This window comes from Phyllostomus discolor, chromosome 6 (genome assembly GCF_004126475.2).
Source record: "Phyllostomus discolor isolate MPI-MPIP mPhyDis1 chromosome 6, mPhyDis1.pri.v3, whole genome shotgun sequence".
Classification (NCBI taxonomy): domain Eukaryota; kingdom Metazoa; phylum Chordata; class Mammalia; order Chiroptera; family Phyllostomidae; genus Phyllostomus; species Phyllostomus discolor.
Window position 1 is genome coordinate 147,481,419 of NC_040908.2, and position 23,872 is coordinate 147,505,290.

General features: G+C 39.1%; 1 protein-coding gene across 1 annotated transcript in view; it reads left to right on the forward strand.

Annotated features, from left to right (window-relative positions):
* The window catches only part of PDHX (pyruvate dehydrogenase complex component X), a 61,166-nt gene that overhangs the window by 13,170 nt on the left and 24,124 nt on the right, over window positions 1-23,872 (forward strand). The window contains exons 2-6 of the mRNA XM_028515495.2: window positions 2,868-2,948; window positions 9,152-9,252; window positions 17,371-17,570; window positions 20,166-20,264; window positions 23,620-23,794. Coding sequence (XP_028371296.1) covers window positions 2,868-2,948; window positions 9,152-9,252; window positions 17,371-17,570; window positions 20,166-20,264; window positions 23,620-23,794 — 656 coding nt within the window. The remainder of the gene's footprint in view (window positions 1-2,867; window positions 2,949-9,151; window positions 9,253-17,370; window positions 17,571-20,165; window positions 20,265-23,619; window positions 23,795-23,872) is intronic.

A 23,872-nucleotide genomic window follows, 5' to 3' on the forward strand; every position in this document is an offset into this window, starting at 1 on the left:
CCCCCCTCCACATGGTATCCCCATTCCCTGCAACATTTGTTGCCATTTTAATGCTCATGGTTTTAATCTTCTCCTTTTTCTTCAATAACTCCCTTTAACATTTCATGTAATAATGGCCTGGTGTTGATGAACTCTTTTAGCTTTACTTTGTCTGGGAAGCACTTTATCTGCCCTTCCATGCCCTTCCATTCCAAACGATAGCTTTGCTGGATAGAGTAACCTAGGTTGTAGGTCCTTGCTTTTCCTCACTTTGAAAACTTCTTGCCTGTTCCTTCTTGCCTGCAAGAAATCAGCTGACAGTCTTATGGAAACTCCTTTGTAGGCAACTCTGCTTTTCTCTTGCTGCTTTTAAGACTCTCTCTTTATCTCTAACCTTTGGTATTTTTATTATGATGTGTCTGGGTGTGGGCCTCTTTGGTCCAGCTTGTTTGGGACTCTCTGTGCTTCCTGGACTTGTATGCCTATTTCCTTCACCAAATTAGGGATGTTTTCTTTCATTATTTTTTCAAGTAAGTTTTCAATTTCTTGCTCTTCCTCTTCTTCTGGTACCCCTGTGATTCAGATGTTGGCACATTTGGAGATGCCCCAGAGGCACCTTATACTATCCTCATTTTTTTTTATTCCTTTTTTTCTTGCTGCTCTGGCTGAATGCTTATTTCTTCCTTATACTCCAAATTGTTGATTTGAGTCCTGGCTTCATCCCCTCACACTTGGATCCCTGTAGATTTTTCTTTATGTCCCTTAGTGTAACCTTCATTTCTGCCTGGGTGTTTTTATGCTGTTGAAGTACTCAATGAGTCCTTTGAGTACTTCACACCAGTGTTGTGGACTCTTCATCTGATAGGTCGGTTATCTCCATTTTTTTTAGTTCTTTTTCTGGGGTTCTGTTCTGTTCTTTAATTTGGACAACATTTCTTCATCTCCTCAATTTGGCAGCCTCCCTGTGTTTGTTTCTGTATATTAGATACAGCTGCTTTGACTCCCTGTCATAGTAGCATGGCTTATTGTAGAAAAGGCACCTGTAAGTTGTGTGGGACCACCTACTTAGGTAATCACCAGAGCGGGGCAACTCACTTCACCACTTTGTAGCTCTGTGTGGAGGGGAGGGCTCAGAGAAGGGACAATACCAGGGACAGTGCCTCTGCCTGGCTTCTGGAGGTGTGCCTGGCACTCACCTGTTTCCAGTCACTTCACTTACTCCCTGCATGCTACTGGTGCCCTTGCAGCTGTTGCCCTGGTGCTGAATCCCTGAGGAGGGTGGGTCTGCCTATGTTCTAAGTCCATGTGGGCCTTAGTGGAGGCCCACTAATTTTAAGTGGAGTCTCCTGAAAATCTGGCAGTTTCTTCCGCCACCCCAACCCTCACTGGTTTTTCAGCCAGAAGTTATGGGGATTTATCTCCCTGGCACTGGAACCCTGGGCTGTGTGGTCTGGCCTGGGGCTGGGATCGTTTACTCCAAAGGTATCCCTCCTGATTTTTATCCACTACAGGTAAATGCAGGACCACCCATTCTGCCTCTGGCACCTCTGCATGCCACCTGATATCTTTATGCCTTTCTGTCCATTCAGCATCTCCACCCCTGCTACCCATCTGGATAAATGCGACTTCTTCAAATCCATGGTTGTCAGACTTCCATACAGCTCAATTTTCTGACAGTTCTGTGTGTTATTTGTTTTGAGGTCTAGTAATTTTTCTGTTGTTGCTCCAGGAGGCAAAGTGTGTTCACTGATACCTCCATCTTGACCAAAAGTCCTCACTTCATTTAATATTGGTATTCAGTACCCTTTCTTTTAACCTAAAATGTCAGTGGCGGGGGGACGACCATTCTGTTCTCTTCCACATTTGAAATATGTTAGATATGCAATGTGTTTTGCTTTATGGGGTCAGATTGTTGAACAATCTGTGTAGAGAATAGGTTTGTTACCATGACTACTGCTAGAGCTGGAACGTGCTGTTAACAATTTTATTAGTATAAACTTTATGTGAATTGTAATGTCATAGCTGTGTTCTCTGTGACTGGGGTCCTGTCCAGCAGATGACTGTTGGGAAGCACGTCTAGCCAAATGTGTTAGGGCATCTCCTTTTCTGATATTTAAGGAAAAACTATCAGACCTCTCACTGAGAGGTCGCCCCGGTGAGAGTCTGCCTTCTTGGATCCCCAGTGAAACTGCAGCATGGAACACAATCCGAGGTTAATCTAACCATTTAGGTTCACTTGCCTGGTCATCCTTGACAACCCTTTCCTTTCATATGTACCAGCCAAGAACAGTATATTATTAGAAGAAAATAAAAACACAACCAATTTCTTTATTTTTTTGCATTTACCCCTTTTAAAATTAAATTTATTAACAGTGGTTAATAGGATCCTATAAGGCCTCAAGTGCACATCACAAAAACCTTTAATTCCTGAATAGTATAGTATAATACAAACACAACCAATTTCTTGAAGTCTGTCTTGATTATTTTGTTGTAGGTTATCAGAACCCTTGCTTTTTTTCTTTTTTCTTTGATCATTTTACTTGTAAATATTTTTTTGCAGCAACAGAAGGGGAAGGTGAAGATGAAACATAAATCAACTTTTCTGTTTTTTAATCTTGTAAACACCTGGCTTAAAAATATGTACAGAGTGCTGGGGGACCATGAGAAAGGAGTTGAAAGTATTCCAAAAAAGTTTTATTTTTAAAAAGTTGATAATTGTTTCTATTTGATAACCTGGATACTTAGTTTGACCATTTGGCAATCTTTCCAACTTTGGAATATTTTCTTTCTCAAATTAAATTTAGTGTTAATTTGCTTGAACTTTTTATGGATGCCTTGTGAGGTGCATTATTTTTTTGTGGCTAATCTTTCCTTGTTTTCAATTTCAGCTGATCCTATAAAGATCCTGATGCCCTCCCTGTCTCCGACAATGGAAGCAGGGAACCTCGTGAAATGGCTGAAGAAGGAAGGTGAGCAAGCGCATTGCTAACGCCCCGTGTGATCTGATCATGCTCCTCCAATCAGTTGTGTCACTCAGTACACGATAAATGGAACGAATCGGGTTTCTCTGCTAGTTGATCTAAGTTTTTTCAATATAGTTTTTTCAGTACAGTTTTTTCATGGTAATGTAACAAAAGTTTCCTAGGTTCAGACTGTAACTTTTCAAAAGCAGAGAATGGTAAAATATTTTATGGGATTGTCCCCCCAAGTTTTAGTCCTAATACTTAACGTTTAGTTTCAACATTATAAATTTGTCGATTCCCTTAAGTTAATTTTAGCTTTATGATGATTTTGTGTGTGTTTGTGTGTGTGTGTGTTTCCTGAGACTAGACAAGGTAATTATGAATTTCATTGGAAAGAACAAATAAGTAAGAATAATAAGGAAAACTCTAGAAAGAAGAGCAGTGGAGGAAGACTGTTTCTCTACTCTATATTGAAACATATATTTTTAAGCCCCCCATAATTAAAACTATGGTATTATTGCTTAAAAAGACAATAGAGTTGAATAGAAAATGAGAAAATCAACAGTTGAACATGGGTATTTAACGTATAATGAAGGAAGACAATATTAGGTTTAGTGTTTGTACTCTGCCAAGGAAAGATTACAAATGGATCGGATATTTAATATACAAAAAATGAAACTATACAAGTACTAGGGGAAAAAATGGCATATTTTTCTCACCCTGGAAGTGAAATAAATGCCCTAATTACAGCTCCAAATCCAAATGCAGTAAGAGAAATGTTGATAAATTTGATGATAAAAATCGTAACTTTTGTATGGCTGAAAACACAATAAATAAAAGACAAGTGACAAATTGGAGAAGGATATTTGCAATCACAAAGGGTTAATATTCCTAAAATGTAGAGAATAAGAAAACTATTACCTCAGTAGAAAAATGGGAAAGATATATAAACAAATGGTTTTCAGAAGAAGAATTGCAAATTGCCTTTAAACATATGAAAAGACACTTAATAAGAACTAAGCAAACAAATACCACACTGAGGTCACATTTTTTACCAGTCATTGCAACAGACATTAGAAAGCTTGACAACTGCCCAGTTGATAAGGCTGTGGAGGGAAGGGGGGAAGCAGGAACTTCCATGCATTTCTGGAGGAAATGCAAAATAGTATAAACCCTGGGAAGAGAATTTGTCAGTATCCTGGCAATTCTACTCGTAGGAATTTGGTGTCGGTCTTACACAGGCAAAAGTCATTGGGCATCATAGCTAGCAACAGAACTAGACTTCCAGGAACTTCAGTTCATTGGAACTGCTAGATCCACAAAATGAATGTATGTTTGGAATGATTGAACATGTAGGAGAGAGAATCGAACATACAAAGAAAGACAAACACTATCTAAAAAGTCTAGACAGATTTGCAATGACAAATAGATTTTTGTGAGCGAAAAACATAGTCTCTAAAGTTAAAAGTCAGAAACCCAAGGGTGGGTGAAAGTGCGGGTCAACATGACTGACCAGAGAATTCTCGAACTGAAAACCAACCTGAAACAGTTAACTTGTGTACAGCACAGAGAGATAGTGCAGTAGAAAATATGAAAGAGAAGTTGGACATGAATAAAGTGATAATCAGTAATCCAATCGGAGGAATTCCAAAAGGAGGAAAAAAAGAGGGAATGAAGAAGTAATAGCAAAGAAAAAGTGGCAGAGACTTTTCTAGACTTTGAGAAAAACATGTCATATAATTGGAACAGCCAGTGCATCATGTGGAAGCACTTCGAGTAATTGGCTCTGCACGGCTGTTGCCATCTTTTAAAATAATTATCAGTCTCTAAGAAAGTTTCACCTTTATAAATAATGGAATCAGTTGGAATCTATTTTTAACTTTCTTTTTTCCTGATAAATTACAGAGCTTTGGCTATTTCCATATTCAATATGATAAAGTGTTAGTGTCATGAAATAATAATTCAGACACAGAACAGCCTTTCAGGGTTATTACAAAAAGATTAATACTTTTTACACTTTGAGAACTGATAGACAGGTAGATAAGGGGATTCTTCAGATCACATTCATCTCTCAGCCTTCTAGCTCATTGGCAGTCCAATAAGTTATTCACACCCATTTGAATACAGAGAGTAGGAGGAAGAGCCCAGAGACAAATGGCCTCATCGTGCTGTTCTTTTTTCCCGTTTGATTACAACGAGCTGTTTTTATATAGGAAAAGCCAAGATGCTCTGTAAGCCCATGCACATGTCTTCCTGAAGGTTGCTCTTAAAATTCTGTGTCCTGTTAAGTGAGGAGAAATGTTTATTTGCTAATACACTATAATTAATTCAGAGCAACTTAAATCCTTGTTTCTTAGCTATTTGCTGGCTTCTTTTTAAGTTTACCACTTTTGTGGTTTAACTGAGCATAATTTACTTCTTTTTATTAGCGTTTATGTACTATTCACATGGATGGGTATGACTGTACATGCCTATGTGTGTTTGCTTTTTGATGTATTTATGATAACTTGGTTCATACATCCTACATTAAAATCATTTATATTCTGGTGGAAAAGTTTTTATATACCTTTTTCTCTTATTAGCTGTGTTTTTAAAAGTTATCTTGAGATCTTTATTAATATATGGTCACCATTTAAAACGATGAGTTTAATCCCTCAAACATTAAGATATTGGAATTTTTTTTGATAAAACAGAATAGTGTTGTAGCTCAACATGAATCTGATTTGTTTTTAAGCAAAGGCTAATCCGATAACCTTTAATGGATAGCATTTCGGCCTTTAAATGCAGGGGTGTCTAACCTGCAGTGCACAGGCCGAGTGTAAGGACTTTTGCTTGTCTGTGGTGGCGGATGTCGCGAGAATTATGCACAGACCTTTGGGGTTTTTTGCTCATCAGCTTTCATTAGTGTTTGTGTATTTACTGTGTGGCCCAAAACAGCTCTTCTTCTTCCAGTGTGGCCCAGAGACACCAAAAGGATGGACACCCCTGCCAGAGTTTCTTGAAAATCTGCTACAGTTACTATTATTAAAGTCGTATGTGCTCAAACACGTGTTTTAAGCCAAGGCAATAGGAGTACAATGAAAAAAACTTCAGATGGCGTAAGAGCCAGGTTGTCTGGGGGCTTGGGCCGTGGAAATATTGTTCTTTCTTGTGTGTGAGGACGGGAAGGGTTGGCAGACTTGCTGCCTAGGGGCCCCTTCTGCCTTCCCACGCTGCTGTAGGTGCAACTGGATGGATTTAGCATCGCTGCTCATTTGTTTATACTCCTCCGCAGTCAGATCAGGAATGCTTTGAAGCAGGTCTGTCTGACTGTTTTTACCACAGTCCTTACGCAATGTCTTACACCTAGGGGCGGCTAGTAAATATTTGTTGAATACACTGATTGAGTTATTTTTATTTTTGTCTCTGTCATGGTTGTCATGATGGTTCAACATAGCACAGAAAAGGGATTTTTTAAAAAATGAACATTAAAGTAGGTTTGATTTAGTTGGTCTTACAGATAAAAAACTAACTCTTCCCCTGCCTCTACTATTACATACATCTTTTAAAGCAGAGGTGTCAAACTCATTTTCACTGGGGGCCACATCAGCCTGGTGATTGCCTTCAAAGGGCCAAATGTAGTTTTAGTTAGGACCATATGAATGTAACTACACCTTAATAGTTAAGCGAGAGCTCAGCACTGCCACTGGGTAGAAACAAGGTGGAGGGCCAGTTCAGCCCGCAGGCTTTGTGTTTGCCACCTGTGTTTTAAACTTTTATTTTTAATTTTTGGCAGAACAAAATTATTTTGAGAAAGCCACAGGATGTGTTTAGGTTGATAACATAAACGGCACCATTAACTGTGTTTCGTCAAGACTCTACTTCTTACCCAGAATTTCTGAGAGAAGGAGAAGCCTCCTTATACTCTATTATTCCTTAGCTGTGGCAGCTGTCTGCCCATGGGGACAAAGGAACAGGGTGATGATGCTGGCTTTGGTGCAGGGGAGCGGCCCCGGGTAGGCCTCTGCTCCGGCCCCTCCTGGGGCCCACAGTCCTGCTCCAGGCTCGCTCCACCTCAGCTGTACCACGAGGGGGTGGCACAGGGTCACTGCAGGGCTGCCACCTCTTCTACAACCCATCAGCCACCAACAGGGCAGCTGAGGAGCTGTCTGTCACCCCATGCCAACCTTGATGCTCTGTCCTAGCTTCTCAGTCTTTTCCTCTCAACCGTGAACTTGTGGACAGAACCATATCTTACTGTTGTGTTTATATCCAGTGCTTCGTATAATGCCTTGTACACTAATATTTGCTGAATGATCTGTGTGAAATAACAGGGTATGGACTAGGGAGCTAGAATGAGTCTTGGTTCTTAATGGTTCTTTATAACATACCTAACATTTTAATTTAAGATGTTGCAAAGTCTTATTTGAAGATGCATGTGAAAAGTAACATTTCCAGTTCTGTGATTTAAATATATATTTATATTTATATATATATATATCTATATATATCTCTCTCTCTGATATATATCTTTGATATATCTATATATCTATATATATATATCTATATATCAAAACCTTTCTGACAGAGAGATAAGTAGCTTGGTGAAGATCACTAGCAAGTGTCAGAGCTTGGACTCAAACCTGTGTCTGAGTTGGAAGAGTTCCTTGGAACTATGCCTTAACTCCTCTCTCCTATTTTTTACCTTCTTGTCTGCCTGTATGAAGTTCTAGGTAGTTCCTTACCGCCATCTATAATTTACCCAATCACTTCACCGAGTTCATCCAGAATATGCTCTGTTGATTGTTTCTTTTTATTTCGCTTCCAAGACTTATTTCATTTCCAGGATTTCTAGTTTTTTCTTTCTGTCTGATATCATTGTATTCCTGTACAGTATTGTTTTTTCTGTCTCTTGTTTTTGTGATGGATCTTTCTTTTCATCTGTATTTCTGAACATCCTCAAGTACTTATTTTCAAATCTTTGGCAGGTTGCACTAAATGAATTGCATCTAAAATGAACTTCTGTTCCAAATATTGATCTGTGGTTTGCTTTCTTAGCACTGGATTTCTTCATATGTTGTGGAACTTTGTTTTGCAGTTTACTTTTGAATGGAAGGTGTTTGTGTTTTAATGTCTTCCCACTTGTCCCCTACTCTTTCCCTCCCCCCACCCCCAATCAGGAATTTTGCTGTTGATATTAGAGACATTAGCAGGTGCAGCCATGGAGCCAGAGGACAGCTTGGAGCTTTTCCTGGCATGGAGACGGTGTTTTCTTCCCTTGCCTTCCTAGACCCACCCCACTGCCTCAAGTCACAGTCGGGGTCCAGAGGTGTGGATCACGTATTTTACCAGCCTCCTCTTAGGACAGAGGAACCCTGACCCCGCTTTAAGCTGAGAATCTGATTGGAGTCCCCTGGCTTCATAAGGTTGCTTTCAGTTCCCTGTACTCGAAGAGAAGCTGCTGTACTTTGCCCCCAATCTAACCTAGATCTGGAAACCAGCAAGCCGGGCCCTGCTCACCGATTCTGAGTTTCCATGCTGTTTCTGTTGCATAGAAACGTTTCTTATTTGACCTTATTGTATCTCGATTATCTCTCTTTCTGCTTAATATACTTTATTTATGTATGCTTCCTGCTGCCAGCAGGTTTTCTGAACTCGATGTTAACCCAGAAGTGCTATTAACTGTAAAATTTTTCTCTTTGTGGAATAATAGTCAAAGTATATCATAAAGGAAGGAGTGTGGCATCTGGAATTGATTTCTTAACAGGAGGATACACATTCATTGCTATTGTCTCCAAAATGTGATCTCATTTTTAGTATTTACTCAGTAATCTTTGTACTTGCTTTTTTTATTATAAGAAATATTGGGTGGTGAACACACAAGGCAATATACAGATGATGTATTATAGAATTACCCCCCCTGAAACCTATATAATTTTATTAACCAATGTTACCGCAATAACTTCAATTTTTAAAAAATTTAAAAAAAAATCACTATGTCCATTATAGAGTTTCAGGAAAATACAACAGAACATACATATATACACAGGCAAACATATTAGGTATACAATGCGAATTACTTATACTTCCACAGCCCAGAAATAGCTACCAAATATTTTGGTGTTTATTATCCGTGTTTTACACACACACACACACACACACACACATATCAACTCACATACCAAAATTCGTACTTTAAAACACAAACTAAAGCCAGTTTTATCTCGTAGGTGAAGCTGTGAGTGCCGGAGATGCCTTGTGTGAAATAGAGACGGACAAAGCCGTGGTGACCTTAGATGCCAATGACGATGGCATTTTGGCCAAAATAGTGGTGAGTCTTTATTTTGATTGTTTTCAACAGGATGAAGATTTCTTAAATGTGAAGTTCCTTGAGATGAAGTGACCTTTTATTTTTACCTCGTTTTTATAGTGTTGTATTATGTGCTACATAATACATTTTAAGTTCAGATGTACAAAATATTTTAGTGTTAAGGACTGCTAATGGCCAATGGTGACCAGACAGCAGGACACTATTTCAGCCTTACCAGTCGTGGTGCTGAGTGTGTGGGATTCGCTAGCGGAGAAGGAGAAGGATCCTGGCGCGAGGGTGAGAGAGGGCTATTGGAGGTGGAGTTTTGAAGACAAAGAAAGCAATAGGTTAGAGCTTAGAACTAGCAATTTTGAAGTTCATCAGAAAGAAGGAATGTTTTACTCTCATCACAAGAAGATGAGAAGTCCTACCTCCGGGACCCCGGGAGCCCCAGAGTCGCCAGTGTGAAAGTTGCCATCTGCTCCATGCCTGCCCCCGACCAGGCTGTTTTCAGACATCCTGTGAGGTCTTGTCTGCAGGTCTCATAGCCACTCTCACTGGCCCGGCTAAATCCTCACTCATTCTTACAATTTAGGCATTTTTATCATCATTTAAAATATATGTTTATATAAAAACATGTGTGTACAGTATTCTGTATACGAAAATGTATACAGTCTTTAGTTGACAGTCTTTTCTGTTGATGGTGTATTTTCTGTTCCATACGCATTTTTATGGAAAATGTGCTTGTGCCTCTAGGAAGACCACTCATTTCCTTTTAGACCTAAATTTAAGTACATGCAGTTGTTAAACAAAGACATTTACTCGCCCAAAGGTTTTTATAAAAGAAGGGTTTCGTTGAGCCAAATGCTAGGCAGAGAAAGGACCAGGTCCTGGGGCAGGAAGTCAGAACCACCAGCAGCAGGGCTGGAAGGAGCTGAAGGGCTCTTACGAGAACGGTTTGAGGAAGAAAGATGTAAGTCATTTTGAAATAATTTGCATTGGCTGTAGATGGAAGGGGTGGGAGAAGGTCGAGAAGAGCTAGTTCTGGGCTAAGTACATAGTCCCTGAGGAAGAAGTGTTTGTTCCTTTGAATTGGCTGTGGGCAGGCAACAGTCCAGAAAGTTCAAGCAGGAGGGAGAAGGGAGGCGGAGCACCTGGTAGGAGGCTGCTGGGTCTTTCTCTTCAGATGACCCCGGAATAGCCACCTGGAGGGTAAATCAGAGTTGCAGGGTTCACTCGGGAGTGTAAGCAGTCTTCTGTTGGTTTTGCCCCGTGGTTGTTCATTGGTTAACCTCTCCAGTCTCTGGTCTCTCCCACCCTGGGCCTGCCGTCACAGTCATTCTGAGAGCTCATCTCTGGGCAGCCTTGACTTCCTGATTTAAAATGGGGAGCAGCATGTTGGAGACTCTAGTGGTTTTACTAGAACCTGAAGTTAGGACATCCCGTCAAACAAAAGGGGTAGCAATGTAAGAGAGTTTACTTAACGGAAGAAAAGAATGTCCTTAGCCATTAAAAATAATCTCCATTAAAAATGTGATTTCTTTGTATATGTTATACATTAATAAATACTCAAAAATTTTGGGAAATTGTATGTAGACAGTGATTATAATCTTAAGACTACACAGAAAATATAAGTATAGAAAAGAATAAAATGTCATAAAAACGTTGAGTGTTTATCTTTGGTGAGTGGAACCAAATCCACTTGGTTCCCTTCTTCATTTTTCTCATAGTTTCTAGGTTTTCTGTACTAAGCATATTATTTTTAAGATGGAATATTAGAGTCTATGTGAAAAGTAAGTAAAGTGCTTAAAGCCTGGCTCTTTAGGGTTGCATGGACATGGTCTATTCCCTGGTGCTGCATGGTTGTTTCTTAACCTCCAGAACATTTAGTAGATAGTGTGGTGCAGCAGCTACGGCCGTGGGCTCGCTGCCTGGCTCATGTAGCTGATGAGGCGCACCGGCTATTCACCGTGTAATGATCGGCAACATCTTCCTCTTCTGTCTGTCGTTTTCTTCATGATCACGTGGAGATAATAATAATAATACCTACGCCATGGGGAAATAATGGAGATTCAATGAGGGAACACATGTGCAGTCGTCACAAGACCTGTCACCCACCAAGTGTCGATACATGTTGCTCTTCCCATCATTGTAATTATTCCCTCAGCTCTTGGTGACCATTAGATCCCATGCTTTCTGTATGTGTGTCTAAGGAATCGTGACTAGATGCCAAGTATCCGTGCCTCTACAATGTGATTTGTACAGATAAGCTGCACATCTATCGGTAGTCCCTTGTCGATATGTCTTTAATTCTGAAACTCCAGCTCACCTCTGCCCTTAGCATGGACGGAACGCCTTTCTTTGTGTGTCCTATCCAAAGAGCGTACTTGGAAATGCCGTGCTCCAATTAGACGTAGGTCCACACATGGTTTTCACCTGTGTTTCTTACCAGAAAATCCTCTTTCCCTTTTTTCTGGGTGCTTCTATTTTATTTGTTATATTCTAATTTACCAAACGTCTTTCACTTGTAATCCACAATATTAGTAGCCATGTAAAACACGCTGTTGAAAATGTTTCCTTGGAGGAAATATGAACAGGCAGTGAAATTTCTTTCCCTTTATAACTAAGTGCAAATATGTTACCTAGCAGCTATGATTGTAGGCTTCAAAAATATAAATAGCCATACAAAAATAGTTTCTTTGACTAATTTATGCAGCATTTCCGGAAAGAAAAAGGTTGTTTGAACTGCCATATGTAATAAGCCCAAGTACAGTTTATTGTGTGTGCTTTTGGCAAGCTGTGTGCCTGGCCCTAGACTGCCTGGATTGTTTGGCTATGAACGTCTTCCAGAGCTGATAGCATTTTCCACTTAGCCGCTTAGCAGTGCATTTCAGATGGCCAGCAGTGCCGTGGGTCGGCAGGGCCTGTTCATCTGCTCCCCTGGTGCTCTGGGGAGCAGTGGGAGCATGATTGATAGCAGCTTTAGTGGCACAAATAGCTGTTTTCTTGCCAAAGAAAAGATTGTATGTATATTTTAAGGCTTTATGGCTTTGTTATCATTTCACATGCTTTTGGGGTAATAGAAATGGGAGTATATTAATGTCACAGAGTGTGCAATTTACTGGGGGAAAAATGGAAAAAAAACCTGAGGTGATATTACTGGTTGGTTTATTTCTTTTCAGCCTTTCACCCCACTCCATTTCCAGCCCTCCAACCCTGCATAAGCAAGTTGTACATAAGCAAATTTGTCTTTCATTGTAGACAAATTCTCATATTAGCATAAATAAAATGATTTTATAGGAATACATAAAAGAGATTTTACTTTCAGAATCAAGGAGTTGGATAATTGAGCTTATTAAAGCCGAGAGATGATATAAAACTCTAGTTTTTGTGAAAGTATGAGAAATTATATCTTATTTTGGTAATCACAGGGATTTATTTTCACAGTCTTCTAAGGGTTTTTTGCATTCTCCTCCCTCCTGTTTGATTTTTTCTTTGTATTCACTCTTAAAATATTTGCATCTGAATTCCATTTTAAATATAAAATAATAATAATTATTGCATTTCACCTAGAACCAGGGAAAAAAGTTTAGAAGCTCTTAATGTTAATAAAGAATATTTGCTGTCAGTTTAAATAATTTTATGATTTTTTTTTGTAATTAAGTTCAGTTAATGGGAAAGTTAAATTCTCATTTAATCACTAGTAAATTGTTGAGCAGAAAATCTTAAATTATTACACACATATTAGTGAATAAGCTTAAATTTATTATTCAGCAATTGGATGGCAAGTGTTTTAAATGATAAATTAATAAAAGAATATTAGGATGACATTTAGAGAGTTTATTAGAGATTGTGTTCAATCAGTTTTTAGCTGTATCTCTGATACTATGTCAATGGTGTTTTCTAAAGAATTTTTTTAATATGATTTTATTTTATTGTTAGGTAGTCCCCCTTTATTTTTTACTAAATTCCCAAAATTGCATTCAAAGTTGCATTTTATAATTTGAAAGTTTATGGTTGAAATTTGAACTTGTGAGAGTTTCAATTAATTCTTCTCTGTGGCCTTACGTTTCTAATTGAGAAAATACCCTCTGAAAGCTCAGAGCAAATTCTATTAAATAGAAGATATTCTCAGTTCTAATTTTTGCCTTTTGAAATGGTAAGTGAGCCTATGTTCCCAAAGAATTAAAAACTAAATCAGTTATAATCCACTTTACAGTTTCTCTCTTTTTTTTTATAGAATACTGAATTTTAAATTTTTTGTAAGATTTTTTTTATTTATTTCTTTTTAGAGAGGGAAGGGAGGGAGAAAAAGAGAGAGAGAAACATCAGTGTGTGGTTGCTGGGGGCAGTGGCCTGCAAACCAGGCGTGTGCCCTGACTGGGAATTGAACCTGCAATGCTTTGGTTCGCAGCCTGAGTTCAATCCACTGAGCTATGCCAGCCAGGGACAGCTTCTCTTTTAAGCTTGTTTTTAAAAATGGTAGCACCGTCCTGAGGTGCTGTGTGGTCATTTGATCATGTGCACGCTGTCTCGGATTTGGTAGTGACCGAGTTGAATGCCGGCAGGAGGGCGTGCCAGACAGTAGTGAGTTCGATGCCCGATAGCCTTGTGATCTTGAGCACCTAACATTGTTATGCCTCAGTTTCCTCATCTGCGAATGGCAATGATAATAGCACTTAACCTCATAAGATTATTAGGAGAATTAAATGAGTTAAATCTGTGCTGGAACAGAGCCTGGCACTTTGCCGGGAAGGCCGGATAAACCTTTATTCGAAGACTTGCTGAATGTTTCTTCAGCTCCTCACGGCTTACCTGGTCTTGTCATTGATTTGCTTTCAGCTTCAGTGGTTCTTACTTATGTTCCTTTTACACCCAAGTTCATTGTGCACATAAGTTAATCATTACATGTTAAAGAATAAAACCATTGAAACCCTGGTGGCAGATCTTTATTCCTCTTTCAAACCACCGGGTCAGCCCTGCGACTCAGCTCATCTCCACCAACCGCAGTGCAGGCTCCGTCAGCACTCGCTTGGCAGCTCTCGAGTGTTCCACTTTTAAAAAGAAAAATATTTAAATAATTGCTCAACTAACTGATTGTTTTTTAATGTCAGAATCAAAACACTGTATTTACCAGCACTTAGGTGGAATGAACCACCTCATTTTTCTTGTTGAGAAATATTGCTGTAGCCACTCTGTCTGTTCATTTCCTGTCCTGTATTGGTTCACCGATGGGATTAGGTGGCCGTTTTGAGCATGTTTGCAGGTGGTTTATGTCAAGTCTGTGGAGATGTCTCTGGTAAATAGCCCCTTCGTGGAGGTCATGCCTTGGGAGAGAATTCAGCCTCTGTCAAGTATTGTGGGAAACTAGTTTGTCACAGGCCTTACTTCTGTGGTCTCATATGTTGCTGTTTACTCTCTAGTACTTCCAGCCTTGCGGTCGCTGGGCCTTAAGGTATGAATGTCCAACCCTTACCAAGGGACACTCCTCTGTAGTCTAATCTTGATCCGTGTTGAGTATATTTTTGTTTTAAAACAGTAACTTGGAGTAACAGTAACTTGTTATACCAATATAATAATAATAATAATAATAATAATATTAATAATAATAAATACCTACATTTATGCAGTGGTTACCAGATTTCTGGCACTGTTTTGTGTTGTATATCTAGCTCATTTATTTCCTCATAACAACTCTGAGTAGCGACTATTATTATTTCCATTGCAGACGAGGAAACAGTCATAGTGAAATAAAGAAACTTTACTAAGCTCACCTAACTAGTAAGTAGCAGAGCCAGCATTAAAAGCAACGAAGTCTGGAGAAGAATAGGCGTGAACGCTAATACATTGAATGGCAAGTTCCAGATCCAGTATTTCAGCATTAATCAGCAGTTTCAGCAGGGCAAAGTATAAAAACCCTGCATTTCATATTGAGAAATCAGAGGCACAAGAGGAGGAGAGCATTTTGGTGAAGCAGCCAGGCCCCTGGGAAAAGAACTGGGCGCTGTGGTAGGGTCGCGTGCATGCACGGTGCTCACTCAGAGGGAGCAGTAACGAGGGCTCTCTTGTTTGGTTTCTAAACATGACTTGGAAAGAGCGTTATTTACTCTTCTGTTACTAAGCCTTCCCCAATTTTAAATATTTGCTGACTGTAACATAAGCAAACTAGTCTACAGGAAACTAGCACACCTCTATTTCTCAGGGAATAAAGTCAGAGAAATGATCTTAACTTCATTTAGTGATTTTAATGACTTTAAATTGAACTACAAATAGACTTTATTTTCATTTAACTTCTGCAATATATTCAAGTTGTGTGGTAGTACACACTTGGCCATTATATTTGGGTATCATTCTTCATGCTGTCATTTTTTAATGGGAAAAATGTGAGTAGTTAAAAATAAATTGTACTTAATATTTAGATATGATAAAAGTTGAAATGATACCAAATACTCATTGCCTCCTTGTGAAGGTATCAGTTGATATGGAAATCATTTTTATGATTTATTGTAGATAAAACAGTTGAGGTGTCAGTTTTAGATTTAATATAGTATCTGATTCAGACTTCAGAAATCCATTGATATTTTTTCAATACAACTTTCCTCTCAAAGAATGCTTTGCATTGGAGTGACCTTCTTTGTACTTGGGTATTGATCTTGCTTCTGGTTCACCGTTGATAGGAATTAATATCAAGTGGACTTTATATCGCTTAGTGTTTTTTAATCGATTTTTTTAAATATGAGCTATTTTACTTCGTGGTTTTGAGTTAGCAATTGATAAGCAGGTCATTAGACATTTTTAGAAGAAGACAAAATGTTAACTGAATGATAATCTTAACTCATCTTTGTGATGTAGTGAGGACAATAAGCAGTCCAAAGAAGCAGAACTTCAGTGTGTGACAAAGCACTACGCACACTGTCCTTAGGACTTTTAGTATTTTGCGCAGCTTGCGATTCCTTCAACGTCCTCACTGAGTTCTACACACAGTTCCTATAGGGTGTACTTGGCCTTACCAACGCCGTTGTTTCGCTCCTTCTCCATCAGTCATTGGTAACGTAGAAAGGCTCCTTACTCCTGGGAATTCTGTCCTGTTACTTTAAGAGTAGTGCTCATACTAATCAGCATCAAAATTAGCATCACTCAGAAATGTCAGTCTCATTTTAGGAGTTTATTTATAATTACTGTATTGGTCAGCGTCCTGCAGCCTGTCATTCAGTTATTCATCAAATTACATCTGTAGTGAACCTTATTTAAAGTAATTGAAAGGCAGTGATAGCAAATTTTAAAGGAATGACATTTTCTTCTGTTACTGAACTGATAAAATATTGTCATCTGAAGGTTCTCCAGGGACTTTTTAAAATTAAATAAGAATTGATTCTTTAAAAATAAATTAGTACTACTGGAGCACTCAAAATATATTTATCTTAAGCTTTATCTTCAGTCTTATTTACACTTTTAAGTGGTGTTATCTGTGAAGATGCGTTTGCTCAGCGGAGACACCACCACGTACCTGATGTCCTCATGAAAACGCCCTGCAGTTTCCTTTTGTCTCGGGTTTGTAAATAGGCACAGAGAGACAGGTGGAAGCGGCACTTAACATTGACCAGAGCAGTTAACTAGTTCTGTCTGTACAATGAGATGTTAGTTATTTTAGATCAAGTCTACTGAAAATATTTTCTTTAAATTAGTTTTAGTAAGTAAATAGAACCTATTTGGGGGAATTAATCTCTTAGGAGTTCTTGGAATTCTGAAGCCATTGTATAGAAACCCTGAGAAAGATTACCAATAGCTGAGGTATGTAACCACAGTCTAGTTTGGGGTTAAGAAGGAAGACAGTTGTAGATATGTCTTATATATTTAAAGGCTGCCAGAAAGAGGGGAGATTGTGTGTGTGTGTGTGTGTGTATGTGTGTACGTACGTGTGCTATTTCAGGAGAGAGCATCAGTAACTGGGAGGGGAAAGTGGTAAAGGAAGGTGTAACTGTGGGAAGGTAGGAAAGGAAGGTGGTGAGTCGGGGTGGGGGGAGGAAGCAGATTTTAGCTCAAATTGAGAGATTAATGAATTGTCCAACAAAGGAATAAACTGTTTCATGAGGTCATGAGCCTTTCCATCTCTGCAGTTATTTTCTTTCTAAAATATAGGTTGAAGAAGGGTCTAAAAATATACGGCTGGGTTCACTAATTGGTTTGCTAGTTGAAGAGGGAGAAGACTGGAAACATGTTGAGATTCCCAAAGATGTAGGTCCTCCAGCAGCCGCTTCCAAACCGTCAGCACCTCGCCCCTCGCCAGAACCGCCGATTTCTGTCCCTGTCAAAAAGGAACACACACCAGGGAAATTGCAGTGAGTATGTTTATTTGAATGATGATGTATAAAAAAGAAATATGCTGTGGCAACCTGTAGAGTACTTTGATCATATAATATTTAGAACATCTTTGTACATTAAGTAGGAAGTTGCTGACCTTCCCTTTTTTCTCTTAGGAAACTGAGACTTAGGAATGAGTACTTTACCTTCATTTGTTCATTCAATAAACAAATAGGTATTGAATGAATACCTGCCGTGTTCCAGGTACTGGGCACGCCCTGTACATGTTCACACTGAACTCGAATGGGGTTGTAGGATTCCAGAGTGGAATTCAATATATAAAACTTCCTGTTGTGTTCCCATTCATGGATTATAATTACTGTACTGTGGATACCACTTTTAAATGTATAATTGATCATGAAATTAGCATTTTAACATGTGTTCCTTTTCCAGCTATTTTGCATTTGAGTTTGGGAGAGATTAGAGCTTTGTTTTGTCTAGTTGTTCTGTAACAACACAGATACTTAGTAAACATTGTTTTACTTTAGCTTTACATAGCTTTAATTGGTGGACTCTGAAAATTCTAACAAGTTTCACTTATTTAATATTCTCTATAATACAAATAACTTTATAGGAAAAAGTTATTTGTAGAGAAAATATCCTAAAAACCACTTTTGAACTTGAGTAAAACCCTTCCATTTTTTAGTATTTTTTTTTCTTTAGTTTACCATTGTCAGTTCTTGTCAGGAAAAAAAAAGTGTTTTTGAAGTAGTGAGTTTTAAATTCCTGTTATCACACAGTATTTCTGACTCCATGGTCACAACTCCCTTTATTTTCTCCTTTTCACCATGAAGATCAGAAGGTAGGGGCTCACGGGCATCTTGTGCCTGGTGCTCTCCTCCCCTGCAGGGATAACGGGCGTGCTCTTGCTGGTGCGACTCATCTTCGGAGACACGTAGGTCTGAGGCCCCAGGGTGTGGGTTACGAACCAGCTGACTGTGAACCTGCTCAGCATTGGCCCACGCAGTGATTTTCTTTCTTTAAAACATTTCGAATTGGCCAGTTAGTAGTCAATCTTACATAAAAATCGGAAATAATTTCAGTGAAGATTGGGTAGCACTGAGTCCATATCAGCTAGAGCATTTCCGGGACTTGCAGCTCGCGCACCTGCAGCGCGGAACAAAATGAAGTTGTTCCAGTTCATTTCTAAGTTAGACTTACGGACTCGACTCCTTTGACTGATTTTCTTTATCTGACGCTACAGCCCTTTGTGTTCGCCGCTGTGTTTTTAGGGCTCCGTGGAAGAGCAGGCACTCACCAGTCGTGTTAGCTTTCACTGAGCCTCAGTTTCCTTGTCTGTAGAATCGGCATGATTGTTTTCCCCCTTTTACTCTTCTAGAGTGTTTGCAAATTACAAAATGATTTCATATAGATTTCATTTGCTCCTGTAGAACAAATATGTGAAAGATACAATTCAAGCACAACAAAATAAACAACCTAGTGAGAATAGGCAAAGGTCCCAAGTACACATTTTCTCCAGAGATGTGCAGATGGCCAGTAAACACATGAAAACTGTCCAGTATCACTGAGTATTAGGGAACTGCAAATCAGAACTATAGGGAGATACTACATCACACTCGTTAGAATATCTGTTATTTTTTTAAGAAATGCTAGACAATGACTCACATTGACAAGGATGTAGAGAAATTAGAACTCCTATGCACTATTGGTGAGAATGTAAAATGGTACAGTTACTACCTGGGAAAATAGTATGGCAGTTCTAGTTCCTCAGAAAATTAAAAGTAGAATCACCCTATGATACAGCAGTTTCTCTTCTGCATAAATACTCAAAGGAATTGTTGAAAGCAGGGACTCAGAGATACTGGACACTCATGTTCATAAAAGCATCATCTACTGTGGCTGAAAGGTGGAAACAGCCCATGTGTCCAAAAAGTGCTATATCCATGCAATGGGATGTTACTCAGCCTTAAAACGGAAGGAAACGCTGACACACGCACCACCCAGATGAACTTCAAAGACGTTATACTAAGTCACATAGGCCACTCGTGAAAGGACAAAGACTGTGTGGTTTCCACGGGCTACCTCGAGGGGCAGAGTGACAGAGACAGAGGGTAGAGTGGCGGTTGCCCGCTGTGTGGAGAGGGAGAAACGGGGAGTTCCTCTTTCCCAGCCCATTTTCTGTCCGGGGAGAGGAACAGGGTCTGGAGAAGGACGGTGGTGGTGGTTATACAACCGTGGGGCGTACGCAGTGCCACTCAGTTCTACACCTAAAATGCTTAAAATGGTAAATGTTAAGTGTATTTTATCACAAAAAAATGAAGGAATGTTATAGTTACTTCCCTATTTATCTGTTGTGAGCCACGTGAAAAGTAGAAGCTCTCTCCTTATGTTTAGTTTTCTTAAAAGAATATTTTGAAATAGTAACTAAATTTCTGTGAAAATTTTGATCTAGTAAAAGAAACCAGATCAGTGCAGATTAATTTATTTGTGACTATTTTAGCTTTATTATGCTTTTATTTTTTAAATTCTTAGCAAAGCTGCTGACATTTAGATATATTTGAATCAAATATGAGTCTTAATTGATTCCTCTAACCTTCATGTTTTCTTCTTAGGTTCCGTTTAAGTCCAGCTGCCCGTAATATTCTGGCCAAACATGCACTGGACGCCAGCCAGGGCACAGCCACTGGGCCTCGGGGGGTCTTCACGAAAGAGTACGTGAGTGCTGCTCGTAATAACCAATTTTATTCTTTATTGAGGTTGGGGTTTTTTTGGAAGTATTTAAAGAAGAGCTTGTTCAGTGTTAAGATTTAAAAGGAAGTACACTGGTTTTTGTATTTTTATTTTTGTCTGTATAAAAGTGTGTTCAATGCAAGGGTGGTTTTCTGAATAATTGCGGCATTGCTCAGGAATAGCTCTAAGTTGATAACTAAGCTACATCCTTAGAAATGGTTATAAATGCAGAGTAGTGGAACTTTGTATTGTTTTATATTTGTATTAAATAAACATGAACTCACATTTAAATTTCTAAAACATGGAAATGATCTTTTATTTTTTAAATATATTTTATTGATTATGCTACTGCAGTTGTACCATTCCCCCCCCCCCCCCCCTTTATTCCCCTCCACCCTGCACCCGCCACTTCCACCAGCATCCCCTCAGCCCCTTAGTTCATGTCCACGGGTCGTACATATAAGTTCTTCGGCTTCTCCATTTCTTACACTATTCTTTACCTCCCCCTGTCTACTTTGAACCTACCATTTATGCCTCTTATCCCCTGTACCTTCCCCCATCCCCATCCCTGCTGATAACACTGCATGTGATCTCCATTTCTGTGATTCTGTTCCTATTCTAGTTGTTTGCTTAGTTCGTTTTTGTTGGGGGGTATTTTTATTTTAGGTTCAGTTGTTGCTAGTTGTGAGTTTGTTGTCATTTTACTGTTCATATTTTTTATCATCTCTTTTGCTTAGATAAGTCCCTTTAAGATTTCATATAATAACTGCTTGGTGAGAATGAATTCCTTTAACTTTTATCTTATCTGGGAAGCACTTTATCTGCCCTTCCATTCTAAACTATAGCTTTGCAGGCTACAGTAATCTTGGGTGGAGGTCCTTGCCCTTCTTGACTTTGAATACTTCTTTCCAGCCCCTTCCTGCCTGCAAGGTTTCTTTTGAGAAATCAGCTGATAGTCTTATGGGTCCAACTTCTTTGGGACTCTGAGCTTCCAGAATTTCCTGGAAGTCTATTTTGTTTGCCAGATTGGGGAAGTTCTTCTTCATTTTTTTTCAAATAAGTTTTCAGTTTCTTGCTGTTCCTCTTCTCCTTTGGCTCTTCTATGATTCGGATGTAGGAACATTTAAAGTTGCCCCAGACTTTCTTAAGCCTCTTGCATTTTTTTTGAATTCTTGATTGTTCATTCTGTTCTGGTTGAATGTTTAGTTCTTCCTTCTGGTTCAAACCATTGATTTGAGTCCTGGTTTTCTTCCCTTCACTGTTGGTCCCCTATATATTTTCTCCTTTATTTCACTTTGCATAGCATTCACTTCTTCCTCTATTTTGCAGCTATATTCAAGCATTTCTGTGAGCATCCTGATTACCAATGTTTTGAACTCTGCATCTGATAGATTGGCTACCTGTTTGTTGCTTAGTTCTGTTTTTGGAGTTCTGATCTGCTCTTTCATTTGGGCTATATTTCTTTGTCTTGCAGTGCCTGTTACATTGTAAGGGGTGGAGCAACCCACGTCTCTGTGTTGTGACTCTGTATGTGGGGGAGGAGTAGGAGAGGGAACAATGCTGCATGCTTGGCTCTTGGCCAGCTTTCTGTCACTTCCCCTGCTACCCACAAGCAAATTGGGCCCTCTGGTGCTGATTCCCGTGTGGGTGTTTTGTGTACATTTTAGGACCCTGTGTGGGTCTCTCCAACAGACTCTCCTTTGAGGCTGGGAGTTTCTCCCTCCACCACAACTCTCACCGGTTTTTACAGCTAGAGATTTTGAGGCTTTATTTCCCTGCGCTGGAGCCCTGGGTTGTGTGGTCTGTCTTGCTCCCCAGTTGTTCCTGCCAGTTTATCTGCACCCAAATGTGGGACCACCCAGTCCTCCAGCTGACACCTTGCTGTGCGTCCTCTCTGCCCTGGCTGCCCATCTCTGCCCCTCCTGCAAGTCTGAATAAATGTTTCTTCTTAACTCCTTGGTTGTTGGACTTCCATACAGTTCAGTTTTCTGGCAGTTCTGGGTTATTTTTTGTTTTTAAATTTGGTGTTGTCCTTCTTTTGGTTGTGCAAGGAGACAAAGACCATGTACCTACGTCTCCATCTTGGCCAGAAGTTCAAAATATTCTTTTAAAAGCAATTTTATTCGTATCTGTTTGGATTTTATTCACTTGTATGATCAAAGTAATTTGCAAATACGTCTGGGTCTTTTTTTGGATGTTCTTTTCCACTTTGTCTCTAATTTTTAGTACCACACTCTTAATCTTTCCACATGAATTTTAAACAGTTCATGTAGCCCCACTGGCAGGGTTTGGCAGAGGACATATGGTATTTTTATTGGGCTTTGTCACATTTTCAATTAACTTAGAACTGGCATCATTTTGATGTTGTCTTCCCTTTAAGAACGCTGATATGTCTTTTCATGTGTTTAAATTTTGTGTCTTTCAAGAGTGTGTGGAAACAGATGTGCCTGCTCTATGGAAACATATTCTAGTGGGAAGACAAAGATCAGTCAGATAGGCCTATGAACTGATGGAAGGCTGCTGTGGTTGTGCCACTTTTATTTTGGCAGTCATATTAAAGTTTTCAAATTGATTTAATGTTTTAAAGCAATTTGCTTAATTCCGTTTGTCTAATTTATGAGAATTGATGACTTGACATATTTAAGAATCTAATTATATCTCTTTTTTTAATGATTCTTTTTTAAATTTTTTTAAGATAATTATATCTTTTTATAAAAGATTCCTTTGTTTTACAGAGTAATACAAAGGCAGATCTATTACTAGTTTAGTGAATTTTCATTCTAAATGATGTCGTGGGTAGGTTTATTATGTTAGGCTATGCTGGTAGCTTATTAAGCAAAGTTAGTAATGGGGTGATTTTCTCTCCCTAAACAAGCTAATTTGAACTTAACAGTTACTTAATAAATGTCCTAATGAAAGTCATAGGTCCAATAAACATGATACTTTCTGAGTGCCTTGTGAAAATTATTTCACAAATATAAGTGTGTGGTTTGATTTATGAATTGTTCATTTTCCAGATGATGCCCCCCCCATAAAAAGACTGATTTCTTTTTTGTAAAAATAACTATTGAATATCTATACCCAATACTTTGATAACATTCTAATTGTTGTTCGGTTTTTGAAAATGTACAAATACTATAGCCATTGAACAAATAATATGAGTCAGAGGACCAGGAGACAAGATTTACCTGTCTAGCTCAAATAATTTATTTTGCATTATAGCCTTGACATGTATATATTTTTGTATCTTCCCTCCACATCTCACCTCCATTTTCTAGAAGTTTTATTGTAGGTCTTGGGGCTAATCATGGCTCTCTAATTCCCTCTTCTCTCTAGGGATGCCCTCAAGCTCGTCCAGTTGAAACAGATGGGCAAGATCCCTGAATCCAGACCGACCCCAGCCCCTCCAGTAACCCCTGCTGCACCTTTGCCCGCGCAGGCCACAGCCAGGCCATCTCATCCCCGGCCGATGATCCCAGCAGTGTCAACCCCTGGGCAGCCTAACGCAGCGGTAATGTCATCTGAGCACATTTTTATTTTTCAGATTTCAGTGGGAGAGAAAATAAGCACTATTACCGTATTTTAGCAG